Source organism: Apodemus sylvaticus, chromosome 4 (assembly GCF_947179515.1).
Source record: "Apodemus sylvaticus chromosome 4, mApoSyl1.1, whole genome shotgun sequence".
NCBI classification, from domain to species: domain Eukaryota; kingdom Metazoa; phylum Chordata; class Mammalia; order Rodentia; family Muridae; genus Apodemus; species Apodemus sylvaticus.
The window spans coordinates 31,111,982-31,134,264 of record NC_067475.1 but is presented as its reverse complement, the minus strand read 5'-3'; the positions used below and the strand labels follow the sequence as shown (position 1 = coordinate 31,134,264).

Here is a 22,283-nt window from a genome sequence, read left to right as displayed (position 1 = left end):
TGGTGGGAGGAAGTCTGGTCTTTGGGGGCATTCTTGAAGGGACGGTTGGAATCCTGCCCACTTCCTGTCACTTTCTGGCTGCCATGTGGCGGGCATCCTGTTCCTCATGTCCTCACCGTCGGTGACCAGAGCAGTGAGTGGGTCCCAGGGACCACAGCCTGAGGCTCCTAAATCCACGAGACTGTGCTGATTTCTGTTACAGTAGTGGGAAGCTGACTAATGTTTAAAAAGACGACGGTAATGTCTGGAAGGGTCTTTGTTGTCTAGTACGGTAGCCACTAACCACACGTGGCAACTTTATTACATAAAAACCTGAATTACATAAATTCCTGAATTGTACTGGCCGCTTGCAGGCTGATGACTCCAGCCTACAACCTCCCGTCTGTGGGCGGTCTGTGTCTAGCCTCAGACTCACTGCCCTTTCTTTTATTTTATTCTACTTCTCTATGTAGTTGTGTATTCCTACTTTCTTCCTAGGGCAAGGCATTTCCAGAGACAGTGGCCACTCTGCAGTTTGGTTTTTGGGCAGCGTGGCATGGGGTGTCTAGCTGTGTTGGCTTTCCTTTTTAGCTTGGTAGCTCTTTTAACCTTTGAAGTGTACCGCATGTTTGTACCACATTTACTTTTGAGGCAGATTCTCTTCTCAGTGATTGTCAACTGGGTGAGATTTTTGCCACCTTCAGGGTGATTAGCAATTCTGGAGGTTGGTCTGTCCTCTCTCTGTCTCTGTCTCTCTCCCTCTCCCCCTCTCCCCCCTCTTTCTTTCTTTCTTTCTTTCTTTCTTTCTTTCTTTCTTTCTTTCTTTCTTTCTTTCTTTCTTTCTTTCTTCCTTTTGTGTGTGGCATTGAGGGGATGATGCTTCTGACATCTGTTGGAGAGAGGCCAAGGCTGCTACTAAATATGTACCCTCACAAGGCAACTTTCAAAAATGAAGAATCACGAACTCTCAAAAGTCATTGATACTGAAGTTGAGACTCCATGGGCGATGGTGGAATCACTGTTGTAGAGTAGTGGGTTTTGCAGTGGGGGGAAGTGGCCATGTATGTTGAGTACTGAGTACTGGTTGCAGCTGTGTCTCTGGTAGTCCAGCGCAGTGCTGGGGCCATGCCCATGGGCCTTACAGGGTTAGAGATTGCTAGCATTGGGGATCGGCACCAAGGGAATTACGGACACAGAAGGCGTGTCTTTAAACCCTTCAGGGAGGAACACTAGTGGTAACAGTGGTGGACTAGTTGCACAGGTCCCACACCCCCAGGTACAAGATCCTAGGTGTTCTTCAGGTCTGAGCAATGGCCACCTGTTCCCCTCTGGTACAGGGAACTACACGGACTTGTGTTCTGAGGTCACAAGTGCAGTCAGTGAGGTTGCAGCCTTCTGTATGAGTGTGGCGGCTTGTTGGTGGAGCATTCGCTTGCCCCTAGCAGAAGGTATTCTAGAGACTCCTGTGCACCTCTCCCTGGCTGTCAGGCTCTTAAGGCAGTGCACCTCGAGGAATTGGAGTTGACCAAGGAATCCCGTGGTGTGGAATCAGAAAGACAAGGTGGTACCAGCAAGAGGAAGAACTCCTCCTAGGAACAGATTTCCCACAATTCTGACACCAAACCAGAATGCATTGTGGGAGAGACTGGAGCCAGGACAGTAATAGGTTAGGGATGGGCTGGACCACATCTTGACCAGGACCTGTTAGCTTATGTGTTTCTCCTGCCCTTTGTTTAATCCCAAATGTCCTCTTAGTTCCCAGAAGATGGACGCAGGGGTCTCTGGGCCTTTTATCCCTCTTCCTGTTGCGGCCGCACTGAGTAAATATCCTTGCACCTCTCTCGTTGGAATATTGACCGTAAGTGATGAAACCTAGCTCACTAGGGTTCCCAGACTCACACTTTCCTCTTAGAGACTCCAGCAACACCAGGCACGGTGAGATGTAGAAACTTCTGTACCCAAGGCAGGATGGGCTTCAGCAATGGCTCCTCTTCAGCCTGGCAGCAGGGCAGGAGAGGTTCTGGAGGTGGGATGGGCAGACAATGTTAGGGTCTTTTCTAAAGCAGAGATTTACTGTGGACTTCAGGCAGCCCTTCAAGTCAGGTTCAAACCTGTGATGACCGTAGTACTGCCCTGTGGCTGGAATGGCTGGGGTTCTGATGGTGGGGTCTGTTGGACTCTCCTGTGAGCCTTCTCCCTGGTTCCATGGCCAGGTTTGCCTTAGGCTTTGCTCTCTGCTCTGCACACCAGGTCTGTGTCTTTCTGGGCTCCCACCTCTGCCTCCGTGAGCTCCTGGGTCCCTCCTTAGTCACTCAGCTTGAAACTGGAACTATTCATTTGTTTATGATTTTTGGTTCTTTCTTGTGGATAAGTCGAGCAGTGGACATCTTTGCTTGGCTACCTTGGACTTCTCCAAATTCAGATTTGTTTATTTTAATAGTTACTTTCTTATCTGTTTCCTTGTTTTGATAAGATCTGATATAGCCCATGCCAGCCTTAAACTTTCTGTGTAACTGAGGCTTGTCTTAAACTCCTAACTTCTTGTCTCTACCTTCCTGAGCTTGGATTGCAGGTGTGTGAACTGCCACTCCTGGCTTCAGATTTATTTTTAAATGTGAAAAGTATCAGATATATGTAAACAAAAGTTTTCTTATACCCACGCCCCCTTGGTTTTCTGCCGGAATCATCTTCAGTGTAGCAGGCAAGGAACCACCAGGGCATGCACTTTCTAGTGATTGAGTGAGCTAGACTCTATGTATCTTGTATTTTCTCCCGTCCGTAACTTCAGCAGTTTATAGTTTTGTTGGGTAATTTTTATGTGGTTGACCTCAAGTTTAATAAGAAAAAAGAAGGAAATATTTCATAGGAACAAAACACATTAAAACACATTAGATACAGGTTTCTTCTTGTCTAGGAGCAAAGTGACTTAGAGTCAGACCGGTTTGGCGAATCAAGGACAACATTTACCCTGGAGTACCTCTTTGTTCCTTTCCAGCAGACACCTAGCTCCCTTCTTGGCAGCATTGATGGGAGCTCACGATAGAGCCATTCTCTGCTTTTCACAAAAGGCCGAGAGGCCAGTATCTGTGTCTGGAACCTTTCAGGCTTGAAATGCACAGCTGCCAAGCCTTGTTTCCTTCACAAATGCATCCAGTTTCCCATAGAGATTTCCATACGTATTTTTTATGTAGTACACTTTTATTGGAAGCATAGCGACTAGTCAAATTGATGGAAGAAGGGTGTAGCTCTTGTGGAATGCTCGTGAAAACAATTGTCACTCTGTTCCTTTGACCTCTGGAGATTTCCTACCTCAGGGCCATGGGTAGTGAAAATCATTTGGGCAGGAGATGTTTTTTTTTCTGTGCACATTCACATGCTTTTCCTGTGTGTGATTATGAAAGGGAAAGTGGGAAGACAGCCTTACCTTCAGGCACTTTTATAGCAGCAGCTGGAGAAGAGCACATGGATGATCTGGATGGAAATTGATTCCTTAAATGTAGTCTCAGCCTGGAGAGATGGCTTAGGTATTTAAGAAAGCTCAGTTCTCCCAGAGCTCTCAGGTTTGGTTCCCAGCACCCACATTGGCTGGGTTACAACTGCCTGTAACTCTGGCTCTCTGGGATCTAATGTCGTCGTCTTGTCTCTGCAGGTCTTTGCACACACAGGTACACTCACATATACATAAATAAAAATTGAGAGAAAATTCAAGAGCGATGGCTTCTGTCTGTTACATCAGCTTTCAGGAGGTGGAGGTAGGAGTATCAGGAGTTCAAGGCCACCCTTGGCTTGAGCCAAGTCTGGTGTCCATGAGACACTGACTCAGAAAGATAAGAAATGTGGTTATTGTTGGACATCTGCAAGAGAGCAGAATTTCAAGTGCTTTTTCTCTGGTAAAAGATTAACAACACTATACACAGAATGACCTTCAAGAACCACAAAAGATATCATAGTCTTGTGAGCATAGCATAGAAATAAAAGATAAATGTAGTGAGGGTGGGAGGTGGGGGGGGGGGACGGGGCGGGGATGACTTTGTACTCTGCACATACTCTCCTGACCCAGGTAACACGGCTTGGAGAGAGATGCTGTCTGCTTGGGGCGAGTAGGAGTGAGCATCTGACTGAGTCTAAACTAACACTGGACTCATGCAAGTAAAATCCAGCCCCTGTTAAGCTCCTGCAACTCCAGTCTCCAGGTTGGTACCAGAGGTGGCCTCCACACCCAGGCTAGCCCCACTGTAGGATTCTGCAGCCTAAATTTCAAGCTTGCCATACAGTTAGGCTGACCTCACAGCTTTTGTTAATATATATGCACCAAACATTGGGGCTCATAATTTTATAAACACTGATGGTCAGATTGGCCTTGAGCGATTAATAGTGGGTGATTTCGGTTCCCCACTCTCATCTTCAGCTAGGTCTTTCTGATAGCTAGTCAAGAAGATATAGACACCTTAAGCAGCTCCTTAGCAGTGAGTGAGTTAAAGCAGTAATAAAAACCCTCCCAGTGAAGACTAGGTCTAGATGGAGTTACTGATGAATTTTTAAGGAAGAGCTAACCAGTACTCCACAAACCGTTTCATAACACAGAAGGAGATGGGACACAGTCACTCTGTGACTCCTGTGTTACCCCAAATCTAAGCTCAGAAAGAACTTAACTGTAGCAAATAATATTATTTTAAATGTCAGCAGGAACTTGATAGGGCAACAGTGTTTCTTAAACCTAGCTAGTTCCCAAGTAAGAGAGACTAAGATTAATTTACAACTTAAAAGCACAATAACCAGGCATTATACTTCTGTTCTAATCCTCTAATCTGTTTTACTGCCTTCCACCTAAAATCCTCATAAAACTTGCACTTAGGACCTTCTGTGCTCCAACTGAACTCTCATGATGTCTCCTTCTGAATCTCCTCTGCCCTACTCTCTCCCAGAATCCTTTCTCCTCCCAGATGCCCCACCCTATTCTCTCCATTGCTTAGTCTTTGGGCTTTTCTAACTTTTATTGACAAGACAGAATAAATGATGAACACTGTTTACTGTTTACACAGGCTTGAGACAGGAGATTCTTTTTTTTTTTTTTTTTTTTTTTTTTTTTTTTTTTTTTTTTGGATTTGGTTTTTTCAAGACAGGGTTTCTCTGTATAGCCCTGGCTGTCCTGGAACTCATTCTGTAGACCAGGCTGGCCTCGAACTCAGAAATCTGCCTGATTCTACCTCCCAGAGTGCTGGGATTACAGGCATGTGCCACCACCACCCGACCCGGCAGGAGATTCTTAACATAAGCATCATAGTGTGATGCTTACCTGAGACCAGATAGTGGGATAGGAAGATCAGCATTTGAGTACTACAAGGCTAATCTTTACACAGCGGACAAAAACATTTTGCCTACATATAATGAAGAAAGAAAATTGTAGACCAACTTATCTGAGAAGGAGATGAAAAAATTCTCAGTGAAATTCTTAACCAAATCCAGTGGAAGAGTATTATGAAGACATTCGTACATTGTGACCAGACTGGCTTCAGCTTGGAGATGAAGCTTCTTCTACAAATCAGAACGTGCAATCAGCACCTAGATTTGAGAGCCTAAACCACATGATCCTCCTCTCAATCGGTATGGAAAAGGCCCTTTCACTAAGCTTATCACACCGTCATTATAGCCAGCCTCAAACTAGGAGGAGAGGGATTCCAAAGGTACACAGTAAACCTATAGACATTGCTCTACTGATTGGGGAAGAACTGAGAGCATCGCCTGTAAAATCTGGAATGGGACAAAGGTACCCACTCTCTCTGGTCTTACCCAGAACTTTGCTTGAATTCTTATTGGTTAGAGCATTTAGCCAAGAAAAATAAAAAGGATACAGCTAGGAAAGAAGCTAAATTATTCTTATTTGCAGACCACACAATTCTTAAAAGACCCTAAAAACTCCATCAGAGAACACAGATTAGATAAATATTTCTAGCAAAGTCACAGTATGCAAAATCAACATTTAAAAAGTAGCTTTTTTATATAACGATAATAAACTCATCACCAGATGTGATGATGTACACCTTTAATTCCACCACGTTGGAGACAGAGGTAGGGGGATCTCTGAGTTTGAGGGCAGTCTGGTCTACGTGAGTTCCAGGACAGCATGGGCTACACAGGGAAACCTTGTCTCCAAAGGAAGACCTTACTGAAAAATCAGGGATGAGGTGGTGGGGTGGTGGGGTGGTTGGGATGGAGGAGGAGACCCTCATTCACTGTAGCTTCTCAAGACAAAATGAAACAAAACAAAACAACAGTAGGGTAAGCCCAACTAAGGTGGTGAAAATCCTCAACAATGAAACTCAAGAAAGAACTTGAAGAAGACACTAGAAGGTGGACTACCTTGCTCATGGATAGACAGAATTAGTTCCATGAAAATGGCTCTATTAGTGAAAGCAATGTATGGAATTAGTACAGTCCTTATCAGAATCCCAGAAGTAGAAAACAACCACAAAATTCACAGGGACGCGTAGAAGGTCCACAACCAGCTGAAGTCATCTTAGAGGAAAGACTAATGCTGCAGGGACCAACACATGATCTCATATTGCATTTCAGAGCCACAGTAGCAAAGTATCCACTGACACAGAACAGATCTGTACAGTACAGCTGTGGAATCGATCTGGAGACCCACATAGAAACCCAGACACAGCACCTAATGTTTCACAAAACTGTGAAAAACATACGTTGGAGAAAAAGATATCCTGGACAGACAATTCTGGGAAAACGGAATTTCCACCCAAGAACAACTGAAACTAGATCTTTCTCTGACCCCGCACAAAAGTAAATTAAAAAGGGATCAGAGAGAACTTAATTTAAGACCTAGAACTTTGATACTGCTAGAGGAAACTTAGACATTTTGAGATAAGGTACAAACAGTTGTTTTCTTAACTCTGGTGGCATAGGAAATGATCACAAGAATTGACAAATTGGGTTATAGTAATAAGATTCTGTAGGCTTCCAAGATGGCTCAATGATTGGGCAAAGGAATTTGGTGCCAAGCCTAATGACCAGAGTTCTGTCTATCCCTGGAACCCACGCAGAGGAAGATGAGAACCCTGTCTTTTGACTTCCAGATGTGTACTGTGTCAGGTGTGTGCACATGTACAGATCCAAGTAATTAGCATAGAAGGCTGCCTGGGACCACAGCATTGATGAAATATTTCAGAGTTTGCACATATAAATACATGTAAAAATATAAGAAGGTTCTGTACAGCAAAGAAAACATCACTGGAGTGAAGAAACAGCCTACAGAAAAGTCTTTGCCAGCCATGCGTCTGACAGTGTGCGCCAGCCCGAGCTGCTGACACATACCTTTAATCCTGGGAGGCAGAGGCAGGTGAATGAATCTCTGTGAATTCGAGACCAACCAGGTGTACACAGTGGAGCTACGATGGAATCATCGCAGATGTTCATCAACAGATAAATGGATGAAGAAAGTGTGTGGTCCTATGTACAGGCCGTTCAGGGTTACATAGTAAGATCCTGTCTCAAAAAGAAAAAAGCCCCGATTCCCCCCTCCCAGCCCCTCTCCCCGAAAAACAAAACCAAGTGAGAACAGTGATGGCAGGGACTGCATAAGGAAGAACCCTCATGCACCACTAGAGGGAGTGTTAGCTTGTGATACCATATGAAGTCAGTACAGAGGCTCCTCAGTATTCTGAAAAGAGAACTACCACACGGAGCTGCTCTGCTACTTGTAGTTAGGTTTTTCCTGGCTCTGATAAAACACCATGACCAGAAGCAACTTGGGGAGGAAAGGGTATCTGTGTCATTACTGAACTCAAACAGGGTAGGCAAGGGCTGTTGTAGAAGCCGTGGGGGAGTGCTGTGTACTGGCTTGCTCAGCCTGCTTTCTTAGAGAACCCAGGACCACCAGCCTACTGTGACCCCACCCACAATGGTACTCAACTACTAATTAAGAAAGTGCTCTGCAGGTGTGGATGAAGCCTGATCTTTAGGGGAGGCAGTTCTTCAGTTGAGGTTCCCCTCTTAAATGATTAGTTTTGTCAGGTTGACGTAATACTAGCCAACACATCACTCTTGGTTATAGAGTTTTAGACCCTGAGTCAAGACATTTCATAGACATTGGGCATCGTGGTGTGTGTGTGTGTGTGTGTGTGTGTGTATGCGTGCTATCTGTCTATCCCTGGAACCCACGCAGAGGAAGATGAGAACCCTGTCTTTTGACTTCCAGATGTGTACTGTGTCAGGTGTGCACATGCGCAGATCCAAGTAATTAACATAGAAGGCTGCCTGGGACCACAGCATTGATGAAATATTTCAGAGTTTGCACATATAAATACAGGAGGCAGTTCTTCAGTTGAGGTTCCCCTCTTAAATGATTAGTTTTGTCAGGTTGACGTAATACTAGCCAACGTCAATAATACGTCAATAAGCCAGGAAATGGAACCATCCCAGATATTCATCAGCAGATAAATGGATGAAGAAAGTGTGGTTCATATGTACAATAGGGTTTTATACAGCCATAAGGAAAAATCTAACTCTTACATTTGCAGATATAGATAAAAAAAATCTATATTGCAAAATAGATGAAATTGGTAATCATTATCTTAGGTAAAATAAGCCAGCTTCACACAAATACTTTATATTTTCTCTTGCACCTAAATTTAAAATTGCACATTTATTAAATTAAAAATAAGCACATTTTTGTATGTACGTGTTTATATATACATATATGTGCTTTTATTCATTGTTTACAAAACTAGAAAGTAGATCATAAGAGAGAAGAGATCTTAAGGGGTGTAGGGAATAGTGAGGATTCCAGGCAGAAGGAAAGCAGAGGTGATGTTAACTGGGGGAGGAGAGGGAATCAGCTGAAGGGGTGTGTGGGAGGGATTGAGAGCTGAGTATCATTTATACATAGGTGTGGAGGTAGTTGTGAGGAGTTGAAGGGGATATAAGGGACGGAGGTGTCTTAGGGTTTTACTGTTGTGAACAGACATTATGACCAAGGCAACTCTTACAAGGGCAGCATTTAATTGGGGCTGGCTCACAGTTTCAGAGGTTCAGTCCATTGTCATCATGGTGGGAAGCATGGCAGTGGTACTGGAGGAGCCTAGAGTTCTACATCTTGATCTGAAGGCAGCCAGGAGGAGGCTGTTTTCTGAAGGCAGCCAGGAGGAGGCTGTTTTCTGAAGGCAGCCAGGAGGAGGCTGTTTTCTGAAGGCAGCCAGGAGGAGGCTGTCTTCTACACTGGGCAGTGCCTGAGAACTGGGAGCCCTCAAAGCCCACCCCCACAATGACACACTTCCTCCAACAAGGCCACACCTCCTAACAGTGCCACTCCCCATGGGCCAAGCATATTCAAATCACCACAAGTGGATATGCTCTAAATTCAGTATATGCATGCATGAAATTACTAAAAAAATTTAAAAATTATCTTGATTAAAAAATATACATTAACCCTCTCCCCATAGAACTAGAAAAACAAATCAGATAACTGGTAAAGGACTTCAGAAAGTCTCAGATAGCCAAGCTTTCTTAGCAGAAAAGAACCAAGCAGGAAGTATCACCCTGTTTGATTTTAGAAATACTCTAAGGCTATGATGATCCAGACGTACATTAAACCACAGGTGCAGAGTAGAGAGTCCAGAAGTAAGCCCACACACAGTTGAGTTTTGACAGAGGTGCCAAGAGCACACAATACGGAAAGATTTTTTTTTTTTTTCATTTAGTGCTGTTGGAAAACTGCATATTCCCAAGGAGGTGAGTGAGCCTTGCAGCCCTGCCTTTAGGAGCTGCTGTCTTTACCCTTCTGCTGAAGGAAGCACTCTTTCTACATCTCCCATTCTCTCCTACTCTGTTGTCTTTTTAATGAGGTGTGGTTGACTTGTTAGTTAAATATAAGGCCATTAAGGGTGGACTTTGTTTACTTGACATCCTAGATGGACCTTAGTAATTACTGGTTGAATGAATGATTGACTAAAGTGTGTGAAAACAATGAGTGCTGGAATATTCCAGATTCTACTCCTGGCTATGAGATCTTGGGCAAATTATTTAATAACTTTTCTCAAGATTAATGCCTTCCATAAAACTTCAGTACCCAGAGTACCTATGTCACTGGGTTGCTATGAGGATTAAGTTGGCTGTAAATGTAAGATGCTGAACATTATGGAAGTACGTTGAAGAAAATGAAAGCGAGTCTAGCTTTTCCTTGTGTTTGGCATCTTATACAGAGTATATGTTTACAAGGAACATTTGTTGACCGTTTAAAGGACTTGTGTGATCTAGAACTCTTGTTTTCCTTTCCCTCTTTTTCTAGGGGATGCAGAGAGCAACCAATGTCACCTATCAAGCCCACCATGTCAGCAGGAATAAGAGAGGGCAAGTGGTGGGGACCAGAGGTGGCTTCCGTGGTTGCACAGTTTGGCTGACAGGTATGGTCAAGAGAGCAGTGAGTGGGTGTGGTGGTGCGGGCCTGGAATCCCAGAAGTGAGTTCAGGACCAACCTGGACCATGTAGCAAGACAGTATCAAAGCAACAGCAACAACAAGACTAGGAATTGGAACAGGGCTATGGGTACCTAGGTGCCAGTGGGCACAAAGGAATCACCAAAAGGTCAGGTAATGGCAGGAACCGTGAGGTAGGGGAACCAGACACAAGCTGTGCCCTTCCATGGGAGTTGTGGCTTTCAGTATTCCCATGAGGTGCATGGGTCCATTGCTTGGATTTTCTAGGAAACTGAAGTCCACATTCCATTTTAAGATTTCTTCTGACATCTTCCTCAAACATTGTGTCAGGTATAGGGGACCCACCTCCCCAAATTCCATAAACCACTGCCTAAGAGCAAATCAGCAGCGGCTGGTGGGAGGACGTCCATCTACATACCAGGATGCCACACTGCTCTCCACACGGGCCCAGGTCCTACACAGCCGCCATAAACCAAATTTAAAAGAGATTTTTTCCTTGTGTTTAGTTGCTTCTCTAGGATATGTCCTGACGCTAGTTCAGTCCCTTCTTCTGGAGACATTTAATTGACCAGATTGCACTTAGATAATGTTTCTTGGGAAGTGTTTTTACATGGGCTAGATATAAGTTCCTAGAGCCATTGTAACCAGTCATCTAAAACCAGTGGCTTCAAGCGACAACCGCCACTCGTGATCTGCAAGCCATCATAATTCTGAGTGGCAGGTGGCATCTGCCCACTCCTTTCTTGGCATCTGGGTCATCTAGAAATCTTCTATGGTTTGTACACATACTGCTTCAGTCTCTGCTGAAGGACAAGTGCTGAGTTTGGGGCGCAGGAACTGTGCAGTGACGGTCTGAGGTCCTGGTGGCCGTGATGGGGAGGATGACACAGCCATATTGTCTTCTTTAGGTTTGTCAAAGCTTCCATGCTTTACATGATTGTTTCTGGCTTTTTCTTTTAGCCTCTTGTTTCTCAGCAGTCTTTAGTCTTTAAGACTATATGTATTCATAGACTGTGTAAGCAGACTCTTTGGTTAGTTATGGTTATGGTTATCTGTCTTGAACACAAAACATAATTTCAGATCTCTCTCTCTCTCTCTCTCTCTCTCTCTCTCTCTCTCTCTCTCTTCCTTTCTTTTTCTTTTTTCCTGCCGGTACTTGGTTCTCAAATAGTATTTAAAACTGGTTAAAAAAAAAAAAGATGAGTGTTATCTCTACTTTTAGTCCCCATACCCAGGAATCTGAGGCAGGAGGCCTACTGGTATGGGCTATAAAGTGAGTTCAAGGCCATCCTGGGATGCATGGAAAAACCCTGACTCAACCAAACCAAACCAAACCAACCAACCAACCAACCAACCAACCAACCAACCAACAACAAACAAAGAAAAGCAGCTGGAAAAGTAGTTGAGCCCTCATGTCTTCACTCCTGGCCTGTTGTTGGATCACAGTGACCCAAAGCTTCATGGAGTGGGACAGCGAGGGGCCTCTGGTTCCTCAGCCTCTGGTTCGTGCGAAGGCTGGACTCTGGGCTGTGTTTTGCCTGACTCTCCCTTGGTTGTAGTCAAAGTCCTTTGGCTGCAGTGACCTTGTTAGGCGTCCTTGTTAGGTGGGAGCTCAGCTGATTGACTAGAATAAGCTAGTGCTCTCTGTAGCAGCGCGCTCTCACTGGGTTCTGTAGCTGGCATCTCCAAGTCCATCCAACACTCACAAGTCACAGGCCCACTTCTAGCTCAGCCTTGGAAAGCTGTACAGTGCCACTCACTATATTCTTTTCACTACTGTGAGCCCCTCAGCCAGCCCAGACTCAAGAGGGTGCATTAGATAGTTTGTGTTGAGGGGAGAGTGGCAGGGCACACTGTAGAGGAGCTTGTAGGGTAGGCTATCATCCTGTTGTCGCTGTCTTTGGGGGAACAGAGTCTGCTAATGCGTTAAAGCGGCTGCCCCTCTAGTGATCAGTCAGTGTGCCTGTCTCTCTTTTTAGCCCTCTGCGCTGCCATCATTTTGTTCTAGGTCATTGGCATGTTAGACTTCCACATTTATCTCTTGTCTTATTGTTCTCCTGACTCTGATGTGTAATTATAGTCTCCAGGGTGGGGAAGTGTTTGTATATGAATGTTTGCTTTTTCCTAGTCATGAGAGTTGAGTGAATAGAAATTAGAATTTCCTGGTCAGATTAATTATTCTATGAATTGACTCCCCAGTGGTTTATCATGGTTTATAAGATCCTGGAACGTGGAGGAGGTAACGTTGCATTCACTGTTTGCATTCCTTTCCCTTTCCTTGTTATATATAATTTGTCATTTGACTATAAAATTGTGGCATGTGGCCAAGTGAGTATACCTACCCAGCCATGACACTAAAATTGGTTAATAATTTTTGGAGCTTATTGGTGATTTCTGGGTTAAGTTATCAAAGATAGATGCTTAAGGACAATACCTCTAGATGCCACCCCCAGATCATAAAGAAACTCTAGATGCTTGTAGATATTTTGAGTAGATAGAAGGGCTGTCTTAAAGAAATCGTGGGCTAGGTGTTTCCGAGACATGGCATTGAGTGTGAGGAGTGTCAGCGCTTGTCCTTAGATTCTTGGTTCTCACTGCACTTGGAATTTGCTTGGACTCTTCCCTACAGGATTGTCTGGGGCAGGGAAGACGACTGTGAGCATGGCTCTGGAGGAGTACCTGGTGTGCCACGGCATTCCGTGCTACACCTTGGATGGGGACAACATCCGTCAAGGTCTCAATAAGAACCTGGGCTTCAGTCCTGAGGACCGAGAAGAGAACGTGCGGCGCATTGCAGAGGTGGCAAAGCTGTTTGCGGACGCTGGCTTAGTGTGCATCACGAGTTTCATATCACCGTACACACAGGTACACAGCCGCCCTGGGCTGCCAGCGCTTGACAGTGCGGTGTCAGGGGAAAAGAAATTCAAACATTGGCCTGGGGTTTGAGGCTAAATATAACTTTTTTTTTTATTTCCCTGAAATACAAATAACTTTAAAAAAATTATATGCTGTGATTTTTCTGAGTAAATTCAGTTTGGGTAAAACTTACTATTAAAATACCCTGAGGTACAGCAAAGTTCTTGAGATGAAGCCATTGGCTGAATTATTTCAAGTTTAGCACCCACGCACACCCACATGCACACACATTTGCAATACATATACACATATACACAAACCAAGGTACAGAATCCCTTTTGTCCATCCTTGATGTTAGGACATGCAACTTCTTATTGATGACGTTTTATAGATCACTTATTGAGTCCAAGAGTATCTCCTTTTTCTCTGAAGGATCGCAACAACGCGAGGCAGATTCATGAGGGCGCAAGCTTGCCCTTCTTTGAAGTCTTTGTGGATGCGCCTCTGCATGTCTGTGAACAGAGGGATGTCAAAGGGCTCTACAAGAAAGCGCGGGCAGGAGAAATAAAAGGTGAGGGGCATTTTCTTCACACTTTCCCTTTGTCTGAATATTTCATGCTTTTGTGTACATCTGATGCTCCTGTTTTCTTTTAAAGATTTATTTATTTTATGTGTATGAATACACTGTAGTTTTCTTCAGGCACACCAGAAGAGGACATCAGATCCCATTATAGATGGTTGTGAGCCACCATGTCGTTGATGGGAATTGAACTCAGGACCTCTGGAAGAGCAGTCAGTGCTCTTAATTGCTGAGCCATCTCTCCAGCCCTGACAAGAATCTTATTTATTTATTTATACATCATTTATACAGTGTTCTGCTTGCATGTATACCTGCATGCCATAAGATAATATATATTATATATACTATGCACCAACTATTAACTATTATTATATAAATGGTTATGAGTCACCATGTGGTTGCTGGGAATTGAACTCACGTCCTCTGGTAGAGCAGAGAGTGCTCTTAATTGCTGAGCCATCTCTCCAGCCCCTGCACTTTTCTTTTAAATTGAATTTTAATTTATGTGTGTGTGTCTGTGCCTGTGAGTGCAGGTGCTGTGGAAGCTGGAGGCATTTGCTCCTCTGGAGCTGACATAGGTTCTAGGAACTGCACTCTGGTCCTCTGCAAGAACAGTCTATGCTCTTAACCACCAATCTGTCTCTCCAGTCCCCAGAACTGATAAGTCTTGTCTAAGAAATTGGGAGTGAGAAGTGACTTGGGCTAGTTGAGAGAGAGCTGGGACTCTGAGAGGTTGTGCTGAACCCACATTATATAATTAGGTATCTAGAATTAGGTTGCCACCCATCACTACCTCTCCTGTCTTTGTTACACTTTGAAAGTGCAAGGTGTCCCACACCTGCTGGGAAAATGCCTGAAGTGTAAGGACGTTAGGAGAACGCCCTGTTTTCATGTCCTTGTACTTGAGAAGGCTCTTTATGCAGCCTCTCAAGATTCTTAAATTTGAATTTACCTACTTCTGATTCTATGTTTAGCTTTTGTGGGCTGTTCACAGTTTCAGTGTGTGACACATGAGGCGTGGAAGGGAAATGCAGAGCCCATCTTCGCTGTTGTGTTTGATACTGTGTTAATTCTGTCAGCATTTGTAGGAACGGGGCACGCTGGCCTCATAGAGCACCAGAGGTGGCTTGCAGTAAGCCTTCTGTAGGGGGAGTCACGCAGGTGACCTGCTTGCCTTCCCAGCAAGGTCCAGGAGCCTAGGGCCATTGCAGAAGCTCTGAATTCTAGATTTGGTTATTCAATTTTGGGCTCAGGAAAGATTAAAGGGAATTGAGGAAGAGAACGTTTGCTGTCCGTTTCTCCTCTGTGTTCGGGCCTGGGAGGGAAATTCTGCCTGCTGGGTGATGTCTAGTCTTGCAGGCTAAGCTGATGCTGAGCCTTGTTGCCTCGGGGCTCAGCTCATCGAGGAGGCCCCTGATGGTTGTCAACTCTCACCCACTGAGCTGTCACCTTCCTGACTCAGAAGGAAGGGGCCGCCTGCTTGGAGTAACTGATGACATCGGGAAAGACGGCAGAGTAGCCATTTTACAGTTTCATGTAGTTTCTGAGTGGTGTTTAAAATGAGGACCCAAATGCTGAGACTGCGGTGTAGCATTTCTGTTCTGTAGTACAGTTATTTCTCATCAGGCCAGAGGACAACTGTAGGAGATGGCTCTCTGCTTCCACGGGGTGGGTCCTAGGAGTGAACTCAGGTTACTAGGTCCCACTACTTACTGAGCCATCTTCCTGGCCCTGCAGTATCGAAGAGCAAGGATTCGTTGCTTTCCTTCCAGCTGTGCTGGACTGTGGCTGTGAGGTCAGGGTAAGTGAGCCAGTACGCTCAGTAGGCTGCCTTCAGACAGACATGCACAGGACACCCGAGGCTGGTGGGAACCCAACCTCGTGTTTCACCAAGGAGACGTGCGCCAGTGTTCACGTCATTAGTATTTCTGACGACTTTATTGAACATTGCTACAGTGAGTAATGAGAATTGGCTGTATGTGTAGAGAAGAAATAGTGTTTAATTAGGACTCTCCCGAGAAAGGCATCGGTATCATCACGCCATGACAGGGCATCGCTTAGTAAGCCTTAACTGCAGTGCGGATTGGTACAGAGGAAATGAACGTCACATTTCTGCCTCTGTTGTCTGCTGACCTTTGAAGGCTTCACTGGGATCGATTCTGAGTATGAGAAACCAGAGGCCCCGGAGCTGGTGCTGAAAACGGATTCCTGTGACGTCAATGACTGTGTCCAGCAAGTGGTGGAGCTTCTGCAGGAACGGGTAAGACAAAGAGGACAGAGGGGAGACTGCCTGGTAACTCGCCCTCTGAAACGACCTGACCGAGTAGTGTGTATTTCAAGTTCTTTATAAAAGCCAGTAACTTCCTGTATGCTGCAATTTTAGCATTTTGGGGCTTACACAATACATGAAATATCCCAGCTATTGTAAATGCCAGAAAAGTTGTGAGTCATAGGATCTTTTATTTTATCATTAATTTCCCTACACTTGTTCTGCTGTAGGGCTCGAACACTTGTTGGCTTGATGTTAGACTGTCTATGTTGAGGCACACAGAGTTGTTAACTTTCCGTAGGTATCTGACAGGTTCCCACCTGCCTCCAGTTGGTGATACACGTCCTGCTAGATTTTTGAGTAAAGTCCCGCTGAGAGCAGGTTCCTGGTTTGAAGTCTCTCTCCCTGGCTCCTGGGCATATATGGAGGCATAAGAGGCACTGGGGCCGAATAACAAATATATGGTTCCCTTAGAATAAGAACTGCTTATTCGCTTTTAGAAGAAGTAGTTTTTCTTTCCTCTAAACTGCCCATTACCTCTTCTTTGAGTCCACTGTCCCATAGTTTATTTTAGCTGCAGAGGATGCAGCTATTGTGTGGGTGGTGGAACTTGGTGTGACAGTGTTCCATCTGACTGTCCTGTGTCCCCTGCCTTTGCTGACCTCTTCTCCTGTGTGGGAAGCGGGGGTGGGGTGAGGGGATGGGATGGGGAGTGATATGACATCATCCCCTGTTCTATCCTAACCGGGTTGGGATTCCTTTTTATGTACAAAATTCTGACCAGAATTCCCTCTCATCTACAGTCTCTCACTCAGTCCTCTGCCCAAATATATATGTTTCACTTCTGAAGTCTTCTATATTATGAAATACATTATATAATCCAGGTAGTTAGCATAAGACTTTTCCTTTTTTTTTTCCAAGGCAGGGATTTTTGGATAGTCTGGCTGTCCTGGAACTTGCTCTATAGATCAGGCTGGGGTCAGTCATCTTCCGTCCTAGGTTTCCTGTTAACTAACCACTGGGCTTTACTGTCGTGCTCTGCCCTCAGCTCCCGTCATCTCTTCACAGTGGTCCTGGTGGCCATTTCTCACCTTCTACCAACCATAGAGTAGTCAAAACCCTATTCCTGCGGTTACTGACAGACCCAGGCACTAGCAGTGCTGAGGTTAATCAGCCAGGATTCTGTCCTTGGGTGTTTGCATCGCTGGTCAAAGAAGAAGAAAGAGGAGTGTGTGACTCCTGAGAAAGGTGTTAGACAGTGGTTCACAGTGTGTCTGGAGGCCGAGAGGAGTGCTGCAAAGGTTCCACTTGGAGAATCTTTGTCAGCCTGCTCTTTGAAAGGCAGTTTTGCCAGGTGGGATTTCTTTCTTGTAGTCTTGGACAGATGTCCCCCGACAGTCAGTACATTTATCTGAGACAGGCTTTTGCTGTGTAGCCCTGGCTGGCCTAGAACTCCTGGCGTAGACCAGCTGCCCTCTACCTTGTCCCTGCTTTGCCAGTGTGGAGATGACAGGAAGATATGCCTCACACTTCATTGACTGTTGAGAATTGGTGCCCATTGCATTGTTTTAAATGTGTCTTTCTTTAATTGACATGCAGTAGTTTCCATGTGTGTAGCTGTGGTGCCGTCAGTGGGTGTGTCCAGCGTATAAGCATCACGCCATCCAGACTGATGTGTTTGGCTTCAGCACCTCTTTTCTAACAGGGACTCCAGCTAGCCGTAGCTGTGTGTCAAACAGTGAGACCCTGCTTCACAGATGCCCTGCTCCTCCCAGCTAATATTTTAGCTTTGATTATTTGAGTTTATCTATTATTAAGTTTCTCCATTATTGTACCTACTATGTTGATATGCTTATAGAAGGATTTTTTTTTTTAATTTTAAGATAGGGTCTCTCTACAGTCCTGACTGTCCTGGAACTCCCTATGTAGGTCCGACTTGCCTCAAACTGTCAGACATCTGCCTGCCTCTGAGTACTGGGATTAAAGGCATGGGTTACCATGCCTCGCCTAGGAATTTCTAAACTGTGATAATCATTAACAAACAGTTTTGGTGCTGGAGAGTTGGCCCAGTGCTTAAGAGCACTGGCTGCTCTTCAGCAGTAGCGTCTTTGATTTCCAGCACACACATAGAGGCCCAGAGCTGGCGCTCCAGTGCCTGGGAATCTGATGCCCTCTTCTGGCCTCTAAGGGTGCCTGCCATAAGTTATACATAGACACGTGTGCTGGGCAAAGCATTCATACACATTACAAAAACAGACAACAAACAGACCACTCACACACATTATAGAAACAAGCAAGCCAACCAGCAAACAAACACAAAACAACAAAACAAATAAACAACCCTCAAATCAAAAAACTGGAACACTTAAAAAAAACCCCACAGAAAACAAAACTAATCCTGTCATTGTTTGCCCTTTTTGTCTGTCATGTAAATCTCTGTTGAAGTTCTCTATGTACCTGTGCAAGCTGCCCGGGTTTCACTCTGGGTTTCACTCTGTCATGTGAATCAGTTAGTTAGTTAGTTAGTTAGTTAGTTAGTTTATTTATTTATTTATTTATTTACTATATGTAAGTATACTGTATCTGTCTTCAGACACACCAGAAGAGGGCGTCAGATCTCATTACGGATGGTTGTGAGCCACCATGTGGTTGCTGGGATTTGAACTCAGGACCTTTGGAAGAGCAGCAGTCAGTGCCCTTAACCACTGAGCTGTTTCTTCAGCCCCATGAATCCATTATTTTCCAGTTTGAGTCACCACTTAATGTCCCTGTTGATGGTTAAACTCCTGGTAGGCCATTTCTGGATCTAGCTTTGGTGGCATCAGCACGTGACTGGGTGGTTTTTTTCCCTTTGATTATCTCGTAACTTTATCATAGCAAAGACTGAGATAGTCTTTTTAATGAACTACATTTATGCATTTATTACCTTTGTATATGTATGTCTGGGTAGGTGTGAGGTCAGAAGACAATTTTCTGTATTTGGCTCTCTCCTTCTGCCGTGTGGGTTCTAGGGATTGGTCTCAGGCTTGGTTGCAAGCGCCGTAATCTGCAGAGCCATCCCACTGGCTGAGATCATAGTTATTTGTTTCTCTTTGTTTCTTGAGGAAATGTTCTCCTGTTGTTCAGGCTGGCATTTTACTGTCTACGGAGCAGGATGACCTGAAAGATTTTCCTTCTGTCTCACAAGCACTGTGCTTACTGGTGTGCACTGCCGCCATGCCCAGTTTATGTGCTCCTGGGACTGAACCCAACGTTTTGTGCATGGTAGTCAGTCACTCTGCCCAAAGGAGCCACACCCTCTCCCCCTTTTAAGTTTAAAAGAGAAGACCAGGTTTGTTCAGTCTGTGGTCCAGGGTAGCTAAGAGTGTGGCCCAACATAAAAGTACCCTCAGGAAACCATCATAGCTCTTGTGACTTTTATGACCATTGTTTTATCTGTCTCATTGTGTGGCGGCATGGTATGCTCTCCCAGGCGAACGTGGTGGGAGTGCTAAAAGGCTGGACATGCTCATGCTCTGGACGCTCCTTGATGTGTCTGCCGTGCGGCTGGTGGAGAGGGCTGAAGTTAGTGCTTACCGGCTTCTCCAGGGCCAGCTCGTCCTCACGCTCCGTGCGGGACGTGCTTATGTGTGTCTCCACTGAGCTTATGTTGTTGTACTTAAATCTTGTCAGCTGTAAGTTAAAAAGCTGTACGTAGTCTAACTTTATAATTTTTATCTTTCGCCTATAACCAGCAGGTGCTGAACGTTTTATAGAATCCTAGGAAGCTACACAGATACTCCTGTGTGGTCTGCAGACACTGCGCAGCCACCCACTTCCGGGGGTCGTGAGGCTCAGTGTGGATTGCCTGCTGCTGGGCCCCCTCTGTCCTTTCTTCCACTTCTTCCGCACTCAGATAGCGTTCTTTGGAGTTCATGTTTTGCCTGCCTGAATCGGCCTCAGGCCTCTGCTGCTGCTGACCCCCAGCCCCCTTTACATGCAAGGAAGAAGATGATTATGTTGTCCCCTGAATGTCTGTTCTGTGCAGATACTGCAGTTCCAAGCCTAGGAACGGCACAGAATGAATGGCACAGAGTCCCACACACCATTCAGCCAAATGCCAAGTATGTCATGTGACGTTTTCCACGAAGGCTTTCTCTACTCAGAGGATAGGGTCAGTGCCACTGTGATCTTGTGACCACACCTTTCATTTGTGCCTTTTATTTCATGATAGGTCATCCATAGAATCATCTCTCTGAAGTTTAGTCTAAGTAGATCCTTTTTATTTATTGCTCATTTTTAAATTAATTACATGTATTCATTTATTACTATTGCTATTATTATTCTTGGATGTGTATGAATAGGTGTTTTTTTCATAGAGTTAAGGTAGTTTGTGTGGAGAATTCTTCGTAGTTTGGTTCAGAGCGGCATGCTTTGTCATTCATGATACAATGAACTGTCATTGTGTATTCTACCACAGCATGCACTCCCTCCTCCTCCTCCTCCTCCTCCTCCTCCTCCTCCTCCTCCTCCTCCTCCTCCTCCTCCTCCTCTTCCTCCTCCTCCTCCTCTTCCTCCTCTCTTTCTACCTTAGTCTCTGCAGTCTATGCCTTCTTCCTAATTATGTCATCCTAGTTAGAGGTTGTACTGATTATCCTTTTTGTGTGTGTTCTACGTGCCAGACAGGGTGCTGACTGGACACTTTCACCTGCTGCCTCACAGAAGCATGGAGCAGACTGACATCTGCCGTGTGTTGTAAAGGGCACACATGTAGTGCGTTGTGTCTGTGAAAGTGTAATTTTTTTCCTGACCTCCGGGGTCAGAGGCCCACTTTCTCTCTCAGCTTATAAGGCCTTCCTTGTTGTATTTTTTTTTTTAAGTTAAAGATTTGAGTATGTGTATTTCATGTGTATGGGTGTTTTGCTTGCACACGTGCCTGCACCCTATCTGTGCAGTGCTCTTAGATTCGAGAATGCCCGGAACTAGAGTTACAGACAGTCGTTGGCTGCCATTAACACTGGGTGCTGGGACTCAAACCCATGTCCTTTGGAAAAACAGCCAGTGCTCTTAACCACTGAGCTTCCCTCCTCGCCCCCCAGTTTCTGTGGCGTCTTCGTGAGAGATCTTCGCGCTTAGTTCTTTTTGTGTGCTGCTGTCTCATTCTATCCACACAGTATCTTGGCGGTACTTAACAGAAATTGTGAGATTTGCTCATGACTGTGCTGAATTATGCATCTGGAGATTTCACAGTGATTTTTATGTATCTCTGTCCTTATTTTTCTGAGTCTTCTCATTACACTATGTCTAGAAAGTCAGCTGGTTGTGTGGATTTAGAGCAGAAGTTTTCTCACGAAGATTGCTTTTTTGTCATAGAGTAGGGTGACTACAGAGAAGAAATCCAAATGCCTTTACTATAACTATGCTCTCTTGGCATCAGCCTTGTTTGGGGAGAAAGATCTCAGTTATACGCTTTCCTAAGCAGATGACTTCTCTGACAGCATGGGAGTACCACTCTGCCATGCGTGCTGAAGCTCGTTATCAGGAGAACGTTCAGGGCCACGTGTGGTGCACACTGCAGCAAACGCTAGGATGCGGCAGCCAGCCAAACAGCACTGCTGCTTTATGGACCTGCGTGTTTAGCCTCCTCCACTCTGACTTAGTTTATAGTGTGTAGACAGGATGGCCATGTACTAATTAGTTTGTTTCCCCCTGTGTAGCATGGTGTAGAACTTAAAATTACCATTGGAGGAAGAGACACACAGACAGAACTACATCTGTCGTGGCATGAGTTCTCTTTGATTGCTTCCTAGTAAAGTTGTACCTCAGATAAGCCTGAGGCACATGGCAAAGCCAGGGAACAGCTGGCAGATCACACTTCTAAGCTGGTGGGCTGCACACTGCTTTCCCACCTACAGGCGATTCTGGTATAGTGCACACCCTGCCCAGAGAGCCAGGTATAGTACGGGTGAGTCACCTTCGGTATTACTGCAGAGAAGTCTCTGACATTTTCCAGAGATGCTTAGGGGAGAGCACATGGTGGGATCTCAGATAGACGGAGGGTGGAGGTCTGAGCATGTGGAGAGCAGTGGTGACTCAGAGCAGAGGAAGTCAACCTGACCGGTTCACAATAGGCTCAATGCCTGAGGAGTGATTGTAATACCACTGTTTTACT

At 45.0% G+C, this 22,283-nt stretch overlaps 1 protein-coding gene across 2 annotated transcripts in view; it reads left to right on the top strand.

Annotated features, from left to right (window-relative positions):
- Positions 1-22,283, top strand: part of Papss1 (3'-phosphoadenosine 5'-phosphosulfate synthase 1) — a 74,065-nt gene that overhangs the window by 4,695 nt on the left and 47,087 nt on the right. For both annotated transcript variants that reach the window (XM_052179229.1, XM_052179230.1), the window contains 4 exons: positions 10,280-10,394; positions 13,057-13,292; positions 13,716-13,854; positions 16,005-16,123. In XM_052179229.1, the coding sequence (XP_052035189.1) occupies positions 10,280-10,394; positions 13,057-13,292; positions 13,716-13,854; positions 16,005-16,123 (609 nt within the window). The remainder of the gene's footprint in view (positions 1-10,279; positions 10,395-13,056; positions 13,293-13,715; positions 13,855-16,004; positions 16,124-22,283) is intronic.